This window comes from Culex pipiens, unplaced genomic scaffold (genome assembly GCF_016801865.2).
Source record: "Culex pipiens pallens isolate TS unplaced genomic scaffold, TS_CPP_V2 Cpp_Un0144, whole genome shotgun sequence".
NCBI classification, from domain to species: domain Eukaryota; kingdom Metazoa; phylum Arthropoda; class Insecta; order Diptera; family Culicidae; genus Culex; species Culex pipiens.
This window is the reverse complement of record NW_026292961.1, coordinates 6,219-16,948: the sequence shown is the minus strand read 5'-3', so window position 1 is coordinate 16,948 and position 10,730 is coordinate 6,219. Positions and strand designations below refer to the sequence as shown.

Sequence of the window (10,730 nt, the reverse complement as noted above, 5' to 3'; positions counted from 1 at the left end):
CTCTACTTTGAAGGAAGTCATCAAAGCGCAAAAAGTGCTGCTTTGTCTCTTTCCCAGGCGAGAGGACTCTCAACTTTGCCATTAGAGTTTTTTTTTTCGCTAGTGCGATTTTGTGTTTTTGTACACCAGCACTGAGTTGCGCTACATTTGACGCGACCAGGGAGATCGAGATTGAGCCGTTCTGGAAGCCGGGGTTGGTCGTGAAGGAAAAAGTCAAGATTGACAAGATTTATACTTCTAAGCGTTTGGTGAATTGCGCCTAGCTGCGAATGAAAAGGTTAATAAACAAATGAGATTTATTGCCGGTTCGCCCAAGGTTCGCCACAAAGTAAGAGACGAGGGGGAGAGATAAGTGGCCTGGTCATGCCGAAATCAGATTGAAGGAGGCTGCCGCCGGGAAATCATTACAATAAATCTGTCCGACAACGGGGAGATGTTGGCGGATCTCTAGGAAGGTCATCTCACCTCGGCGAAGCAGTTCTTGGGAAAACTACACTGTTTGAGACGATTCGAGTGATCTTGGGAGATCTTTGGCATTTTGGATATCTTTTAGTTCAAAGTTTGTTTTCTAGTTGAATTCTCTGGCAGTCTCTTTCAAATTTACAATTACGCCTTGATGGCGGGCAACAATCAAGAATTGCATGACTGATTGTAATTCGTATAACCACAGACAGCAACGACGACCACTTTCAAAACCTGGTTCCCCGACTTCAGAACATGACAATCTACGTCGCGCAGAATTGTTCTTACCACAACGTGGATGAATTACAATTGCTTGTTTTTGCTTGCTTGCTAGAACCTCGATTCGATTCTGCGCAGCACAGCTTGATTGATTGAAATATTTTGATTCGCATCAGCGGGCTTCTCGCGAGAATCGAGCCTGACGGACGGACCTTGGAATGATTTATTGACGTTTCTTGCGGGAGACCTTGGAGATCTTCTAGTGCCCGGAGCACGTCGGACAATAAATTTTATCATCTAACTGGGTAACGTGTGCCGCTAGGAGAAGATCAGCATCCTTCTCATTAGCACAGTCGACATCTATGGAGTTGCTTTCGGCGGCAGGCCACTTTTCCAGCAGAAGTGGATAATGGCTCATGAATCTCGGCATCTTATGGCCCACCGTATGCGGCATCAAATTTGCAACCTCCCCCTTCTCCCCCTGCTAATAGAGAGGTGAGATCTTGGGCCGTTTTTTTCGGAACGCTAAATTACAAGCTCCCATGGTTAAACGTTATTGGTTTTGAAATTAGAGTCGTGATACGCGGTGCCCAGATTCGACGAACACGATTCTCTAATTTAACCACACGAGCTCGGGGAAAAAAGAGAAAGGTAGCTGCAAGCCGAACTGTAAACCTAGAAGAAGGTGACTATAAGGTTATTATCGCGCGAGAGTTGCGCCGAAGGGGCACGGCTTCAGGTTCGATTCTTCAACAATCAAAACTTCCGCCTTTTCAAAAAAAGTTTCGCGCCATTCAAAACGTGTCCCCAAACTGCTGGCATCTAATACCTCCTTAACAATGGCCCAAACTTCGTGTGAACCTCCGCAGAAGCCGTTTACGCAGTCGGCCAACCATGAAAGCTAAACTACCCGGCGACAACAACAACAGCAACCGCCTTGATAACATCGCCAGCGATTCGCGAACTCATTCATGCAATCCGCGCGCGCGGTAGTGACCGAAAACATGCAATTAGGGAGGACATGGCTTGCTGAAGTTGTCGCAACACAACACGCACAGCTCGCAGAAAACATCGCCGCTCATGTGAAAATGTCAAAAATAATCACAACCCCCAAATCTGATTCCCATGGCTTTTCCGCGCGGCGGTGGCATCATTTTTTTTCCTCCGGTATTTTTCGGCGGTTTTTAAGCTACTCCTCCGGCGAGCCGTCATTACCCGCGATCTTGGACCATGGAAATGTGGTCACGTCGTCGACTTCAATCGACAGCGACTGGGGCTTCTGGGAGATCACCAGACTTAAGATGGCCCTGAAAAGTGTGTGTGTGCCCAACTTCAATCAACCTTAGTTGAGCTGAGTCACCCCTACCCGGGGCAGGAGATTGAATAATTACTGCGTAGTGTTTAATTAATTCATGTGAGCACACGATTTTTTGCTTATTTTTTTTTATTTGGCTTCAAGATGTCTTTAAAGTCTAAACTTTTGTCAAAAAGTAGCAAGTGGTTTTTGTTTTCAGCTTGTTATTACTTAAGTAATGTAAATTTTACCCAGTTCTGCAATCAGCAATCGATTGCAATTAATATTACATGTCAAGTTTCAAGAACGTTAGTATTTTTTCCTGTATTTTTAAATTGTAATGTTTCTCAGAAAAGTACTCCAAATTTAAGTTATTACAATATGGGTATTTGTTCATACATTTTTAAAGTACAGTCTAGACTCGATAATCCGAAGCCTCTATTATCCGAATTTCGATTCTATGAAGTTATATGGGACTTCGGGTAATCTAATCATGAACAAAAAAAAAGCTTTTCGTATTTTTTTTATTTCTCTTTAAAAATTCAAAATCAATCTAAAGCATGTTTGAAGTCATATTCAAGCTCAACATCAAAAACAAGACAATGACAAAAATAAAATGTTTTCTGATTCGAATATCCAATGGTAATATTTTTCCGAGCCTTCGGATAATCGTGTCTGGACTGTAATAATATTTTTTTTAGACAAAAATCTCAGATTTTTTTTACAATGCTGGTTTTAAATGATAACGAAATTTCCTTAATTTTGAAAGCAATACTTTTTTTTTGAAAATGCTCAAAACAATTTTTAGTCCAGACTAGATTATCTGAAGTTCAACTATCTGAAACATGAACAATTTTTGTTTATATTTTCTTTATTTTTACGTCAAATTTGTGTCGTGCGACCCGTTTTTGTAAAATTTTATTGGTTGATTGCTTTTTAAATTGCAAAACGTTTTTTTTTTCATTATTTCATCACTGCCATCTTAGATTAAAAAAATATTATTCTAAAAAAAAAAATTTTTTTTTTTGATCATTTGATACCCATAACGGAAATTTTGATCTTCTTTTAAAATGTTGAGAATTTTTTCATAATCATGATGATTCGTATAATTCTATGAACTTGAAAATTTGAATGTTTCAATAGAGCGTTTTGATAATAAGCCTTGTTTTGATTGCGAATATAAACTAGAATATATTGGAACACTCCTAATTTGATTAATAAGTGAATTTTTTAATTTTTTTTTGTGAGAATTGATTGCGTACCGGCGGAACGAGTTTTCTGCAATTTTGGTTTCGTTGAAACTTTGATTTTTGGAAAACTAATGATTGAAAAACAATTGGAATAGTGTATGATGCATTTTACAACAATTTTTGCACTGAAATATTGAAGCAATATTTTTAGAGATGGTCAAGCTTGTCACAGATAAAAAAGGCAAAAACACTGATTAAGATGTTACGGGAAAGTGTCATCGTTAAGGTGAGTAGGGACGGTTTTTCGCCATATTTTTTCGCCATTTAAAATGATGGCCCGTGTCACCTTAACTAGAAAATAGCCCATGATATCGAAATATACATAAAAAACTTTTTGATTGTAAACTTGCAAATATAAAATAAAATCTAAAAAACTTTTTATCACAGTTTTTGAAATCACGATTATTCTAAAAAATTGGCTTGTGCAAAAGCTCTAAAGATGGCTTTTTGTCATCCAAACAAATTCTGAAAGTATAAAAAAATATTGTTATGCGCAAAGTCAATTTTTGTTTGTGAAAAGTCGATTTAAAAAGGGTAGATTTTGCCGAGCACATCAAATCGGTAAGATAATTCGTTCTCAAGATACAGATTTTGGAATTAATATAATCGATTTGAGCATAAGCATTATTTTTAAATATTTTTTTATGTGTTCAAAAAAGACAATGTCAATGACAATGCCAGCAAAAAAATAGCAGTGTTGCCAATTTTTTTGGTGGAGAGTGGTTGAAGTAAAAATGTTACTTCATTTTCAGATGCAAAATTGGATTTGTGATCAAAAAGTACCACAGAAATGTTGATAAAGTACACTGTTTTCAAGGTAAAACCACCTGATTTTTTTTGCAGCAAATGGAATTTTTTTCTTTTTTTAGCTCTTTGAGTTTAAAATTATTTTTTCGAAATTTTTTAAAATTCTCTATAATTTTGTCCAAGAATCTTTGCTGATATGACCTCTGATTGCTGAGGTACAGATACAAACAGAAAAATAAATAGGAATTATGAGGTTTTTGGTTATCACTTAACTTGTAATCAAATTTTAAATGCCGATTCTCAGCAAATATTGATCCGATTTTCAATGTAAAAAAATGAAGCGGATTTTATTTTTTTTTCGATTGTATTTCCGATGACAATATTATCACAATTTTTAATTCATAACTAACATTTGCAAGGACTTAAATGTAAAATTACACAGCAAAAACTCCGATGGTAAAATCGCATGCAAAAGCATGCACATCACCTTCGTCAAAATAAACACTTAATATTACACACTGCATGTACATTTTTTGCAAACACAAAAAAAAAAGTTGCAGCCGACGGGATTCAAACCCAGCACCAACAGTAAGGACTGGCGCCTTAGCCCGCTCGGCCATCAGACCGATGAAGAATGGAAAGGATAAACGCATATATGAGCTTGACATTTCGGTCGAGTAGGTTTCCCATACTAATGGGCTACATATTTCAGGGTGTAAAATCACATAAAATTTCATAAAATAATGCAATATTTATTTTACACCTAGGCCTTTTACACGCAGCTGGATTACAACTTTTTTAGCTGTGTACACCCAACTGGCAGTCGCATGATTGTGATGCATGGCGGCATGAAAGTATATCAGAATCTGCATGAAATCTGTCCTCATGCATTTTTTGCGATATAGGAGTATGACATTTTTGCCCGTTACCGACAATTATCGACATTACCGACGGCTTTTTGGTTGTATTTCACAAAAAAAAACTTAGTAGAACGAGGATTGAATCACCAACTTCTTGGTTATTGATCCGACACGCTACCACCGCGCCATGGACGCTTGATGAAAAGTGAGTGAAAGAGCACCAACATATGCTTCTCTTTGGAGTGTTGCTCGGGGACGGGCCAGCATTATATGTGTTGGTAAGAACTGCAGATCGCTGAAATTTTTGCACGCGGGCAAAAATGATCTACGGGCTTGCCGCAAAAAATGTTATAAAATATGACATTTTCTGCAGCAAATCCAATGTTGCAGATTTTGAGATATATTTTTCCTTTGGGTGTAGGGATATTGAAAAATACAAAAATCTTCGATTGCCAAAATGTTGGACAATTGCTAACTAGAATTGAAATATATATTTACTCTTCAAATGAGTTTTCTTTCACAATAAGTATAAACTAAAGTCAACAATTTAATTACCTATATTTTTTGATTTCTATATTTTTTTCTTAACTCTACCATCAAAGGTCAATCGCAAGTTCGAAAGTAGTGCTAATAAGGTGCATCCACGCCTGCTAATGCGTTTCGGATCTAATTCCACTCTAATTTGTACCATTACCGCGACGTCCCGATCGCGGAGATACTCCTTTACGAGTGCAAACACCGCCTGCTCGTGTCTTATGATTATATCGTTTATTTTCATTAGTCTTAAACGGGCACGCGTTTATTTCTGCTCAATTTCGCCTAATTTCGGAGATTGTTGGTGCTTTTTTTCTCTCACTCAATGATCAAAAATTAGCCACTCCAATTAGTGGGTTTTGATTCATTTCCAATGACGTGTTGAGAGCAGTGGGCTCGTTAAGTTGATTTAACACGTTTTTTTTTGTTGGCTTAAGTCAGACGTGGGGTTTTATGGGTGTGCGGTTGAATTTGATGTTTGTTTGTTGGTTTTTGTTTTATTTTTTCTTTGATGTTCGACCATTTACGTGTAAGTACGTGTGCGGTTTATGGCGGGCTTTTATGTGATCCAATCATCGCCTTGTAAGAGAGCTTTTGAAAGGTAACAACACACCCATTAGGGAGCTGCTACGTAACACTTTCGATTTCGACTACGGAATTGCTCAAAGGGGGTTTGATGACTTTTTGGCATTTCCAGAGAAAAATGTCGGATATCACTTTCAGGTGGTCCTCCAAGTAACTGCCAAAATCCGCGACTAATTGAATTAATTCTCAACTCTGCGACCACGTCTAAATTTAGACCTCAAAATTTCCAATTCAATTTAAAGTCACATCCACAGTACCCACAAAAACAGAATCGCACCGTGTGTGGCAACCTTTTTGTTGTTGTTGTACTCCTCGTTTGTGAGAAATCAACATCGCAACATCGCAAAAGGTCTGCCCGTCGACATCGGAGGGGAAGAAGACCACACTACTCTTGAAAACATTCCCTGCGAGAAAGCACGTTTCACGCGACGACCGGCTCTCCAAAAGTGGCCAGGGCGGCCAGAATCGCCACTCGCATACATAAAAAGGCCTTTCGGACGGCGTGGCGTAGCATAAGAGGGGCCATGCATGAGAAATTTTTGCCATGCTCTTCGGCCTTTTATCGGTATCGGATTCCGCGTCCCGCTCCCCCCCCCCCCTCGAGTTGGACCTCGTGGATCTTCAAAACCAGATCTTGGACCGCGCCACGCCACGACATGCCATACAAGATCGGTGGCGGCGGCGTCGGTCCTTCTTCGCGCAGCATCCCTCGGTGTTCAGGTGCTGGCCCACCATGGAGGACGAGGAGGAAGATCAGGTTTTTGCGCAGCTTCTCGCTTGCTCTTATGGGGTTTTGGGCTGAAGTAATCGGACGCTTGAAGGGAGTCGAAGAGGGACGTAACTTTTAGGTAACAAGTTTCGCGGATGATTCAGCGGGCCGAAATGTTGGTGAGATTCCTCAGGAGGGAGAAAGGTATTGTAGTTGTGTGGTAATTGATTGATTGAGTAGTAGTGAGTCTCGGTAGATCATCCAGAACTTCACGGTGCTCTAGGTTTTTAAAAATCAATTTGTTCTTCAATTTTTGCCCAAAAACAGTCAGAAGTACTTCTTGATATGAACTTAAGAATTGTCTTTTAAGACCAACGTTCAATACATTTGCAACAAAATTGATCATATCAATTCAGTGTAGTCTACTGAAGCTCGACAAACTAAAATTTGCACCAGATACATTGTACAAACTCGCGGTTGATCCAATATCCTGGCACCTGCCACCGACAGCGCCAGTTACCCGATCGCACGAGTGAATGGAGACCCCCCGAAGATCGCGTGTGTGTGTGTGCTAGTGCGAATTCAAGTTTTTTGTTATGTTCCTTTTCTACGGCTCTCCGCGCGGGTCGCCCCCGGGTAGACCCCTTTAACCCCCAGAACCCGCTACCTCTCAACCTCCGCCCCTCCCAAAAACAAAAAAAAAATCAAGTTCCGACGCCGCCACGCCGGCCGCGAGGAAAGCGTTTTCGTTAAGTTTGGAATTGTAACGAGTTAACGTTGTCTCACTCACCCTCTCTCTCGCTCTCCCTCTCTCTTGTTTCAGGTTCAAAATTTTAGGACTTCAACGACTTTTTTGCGCACGAACCTGCGAGGACACGACTGTTGAAGACTTTTGCGGTCAGTGTGTTTCGGGCGGTGCTGAGCGACGACCTGACCGGTGGTGTTCCAGAGTATGGATTTCGTTGCCGGGGATTGCTGCCCTGGCTGGTTCGCTGTGGACGGTCGCCAGAGTTATGGTGAGGCGCGGTAGTGATAAAGAATTACTTTTTGCCTGCATCGCGCGAAGAATGCCCACTGGAAAATGCCGTAATAGTTAGTGTTTGATAAGGTGGAAAGTGAAGAGAAACAAGTGAGGCAACGAAGAAGTGGAATAAAGCTGGAGGATTGAAGAGGAAGATGAGCGAGTAGCTATTTGGATAGGCGAAGGCTGAAGGTGATAAGAGCTAGTGCGCGCGCGGTGAAGTTACAAAGAATGTGATGATCGAATGTGGAAACGAAGCAGCGAAGCGAAGATGTGGTATTTCAATCTAGCGTTTTAAGTGCCTCCGAACGTCGACGACTAGTTAGAGTTATCTTGTAGCGAGTGTGTGTGTCACCACGAAGAAAGCACCCCGGTGAAATCTATATCTAAGGAAAAAAGAAGCATTTGTCGTCCCCTTGGAAAGTTAAGTAATTAACGTGCCGCGACCCAGCTTAGCCCGAGCGACAAGAACGTCGTCGTCCCCAACACATTCCTCCCTCAATCCCACACGCAGCATTCCCGTAGTCATGTCAACAAATAGTAATAACCTGAAGCTATCTGGAAATATTATCAGTCTGACAAGCAACAAACAGCCCATACTACAACAGAAATCCAAACTAAAACAACCGCCGCCACCGATAGCGGCCAGTTCATCCGCCACCAACGGACAGCAGTCCAGCAACGGCACTTCGACAGGTACGACTGTCGGCGGCCAACCGTCGTCCGCGCTGAACGGTGGACCCAAACCACCAGTTCAGTCGCAACAGCAGCAAGTTCTGCAGCAGCAGAAACAGGCCCAACAGGCGGCATCCCACATTCCGCCACGCTATCAACCGCCCCCGCAACCTCCGGGAGGCATCCTCAAGCACCACATCATCCGTAACGGCGGCATCCCACCCCTGGCCAGATCGTCCACAGTTCCTAGCATTATCTACCCGACCGACCTCAACACCGGCCACCACCACCTCAAATTCCCCCCGGAAATCCCAAAATCATCCGGACTCTACCTCCCGGAAAACCTCAAACACCAGCTCAACCCCTCGAGGCTCGCCGTCCCACGGTCCCATCTCCGCTTCTCAAACCAACACCAACAACTCGCCCCCAACAACCACCAGCAACCATCCCATCACCTCCCCCCACCCCCACCACACCTCCGACTGAGCTCGGAATCCTCGTCCGAGGACCAAACCACCACCAGCTCAACGCGATCCCTTCAGCAACACCTCCAACAACAACAACAACAACAACAACACCCCAAACAACCAACCCAACCCTCCCCGCAACCCCAGTCCCAGGGCCACATCCAACAAACGACGGCCATCGTCCATCACCATCAACCGCCGAGCCAGCAAGCGCCGCCAATACCGACTTCCGTCGCCAACAACAACAACAATCAGCAACACCCAAATCATCATCAACAGCAGCAGCAGCAGCAACAGCAGGAGATGCTCAAGTTTGTCCGGAAGGCCGAGTCGGAGACGTCGTCCACGCCGACTTCGTCGAGCGGGGGCGGAGGGCGGATATCGTCGATCGAGCAGAATCGACACTTTCAGGTAGGTTTTAGTTAAGACTGTGTGGGGTTAGGGTGATCAGAAAGAATTAAATTGTGCAAAACATAAATTTTCTCATCAACTTTAGTACCCAAACACACGGATAGAAATCCTGTAAGCAAATCTGGTAACTCTATGTTGTCGAATTTGTAAACATTGAAATGTCAACATTTTTTTTCGATTTCACCGTAAATGTTGTCACAATCGACAACATTGTTGTACACTCACTTGGTCACTTTTTCGTTTGACACTTTTTTAGTTTGTACCCCGTTGGTTGATCAAAGTCAAACTAAAAAGTGACGAACTGTCACTTTTTACACGGCGCTCACGCACACTATCAAAACAAACGTATGATAGTGTGTGTGAACTCCGTGTAAAAGGGGTGTCAAACTAAAAAGTGACCCCGTTCGTTTGACAACAGCTGGTGTCAAACCATCGGGGTTTGAGTGTACCAAATCGATTTTTTTTTGACAACTTCGAAAACATTTCAATGTTTACAAATTCTACAACATACATGCACGTTCAAAATGACTCAGTTTTCGTCAAAACCGAACCTACTCAGAAATGTGTAAAGGGGGCATCTGTCAGATTTGAGTGAATTTCACTCAGAATTTCATGAAAACTGAGTAATATTCACTCATATCTGTGTGAATATTACTCAGTTTTCATGAAATTCTGAGTAAAATTCACTCAAATCTGACAGATGCCCCCTTTACTCATTTCTGAGTAGGTTCGGTTTTGACGAAAACTGAGTGATTTTTGACGTGCGTGTAGAGTTACCGTATTTGCTTACAGGATTTCTATCCGTGCAGTTGTAACAAACAGTTCTGGACCGTTATTAGTGAAAATTGCTGTTAAATGATCATTTACAAATATAAATTGAAAATTATTAATTATCCCCAGTGTTGTTGCACCGAACGACCTTTTTTAGACCAAGAAAGGGTTCACTTTTCTTGTTCACCAATATCGTCTTCGCCAGGAAGGGACAGAAGAAACTTGAACTCATAAATATATTAACATTTTGATACCTTTCCATACCCATTTTTAACGTTTTAATGCTGTGTCTGTACACGTCGTCTGACTCAACAAAAGTGCACCACCACACGCGAACTGGCTATTCGAAAATGTAAAACGGAGAGTAACCACATAAAACGATCATGTTGTTGGTACTTCGAATGAGAAAGAGGTCGTTACGTCATGGGATCATAACAAGTTTAATTGTTTTGTTGGAAGAATTAGCTTGGTCGAATAAATTGAATATAACGTTTTGTTTCAGTGCTTTCGACCGTTTTCCGTCAGTTTTAAAAATCGGCATCTACGAATGACCAAATCCGGTTCAACCAAAATGAACCGATAAAAAACATGAAAAGTGAAATTTTCCCACTCATGCACGTGCGCTCAACGATCCAAAATTTTAACCAAAACAAACAAAATCACCAACAAATCAGCGCGGGGCCTATCGCGAAATCCCACACCGCGACGACCGCGGTGCGAGTGAG

General features: G+C 41.8%; 1 protein-coding gene across 1 annotated transcript; it reads left to right on the top strand.

Annotated features, from left to right (window-relative positions):
- Nucleotides 1-7,465: 7,465 nt before the first annotated feature.
- LOC128093795 (putative mediator of RNA polymerase II transcription subunit 12) lies at nt 7,466-9,234 on the top strand (the record flags this gene model as incomplete). Its single annotated transcript, XM_052711570.1, has 1 exon — nt 7,466-9,234. A coding segment is annotated over exon 1 (1,026 nt), but the record flags the coding sequence as incomplete, so codon positions are not given.
- Between the last annotated feature and the right edge of the window lie 1,496 nt (nt 9,235-10,730).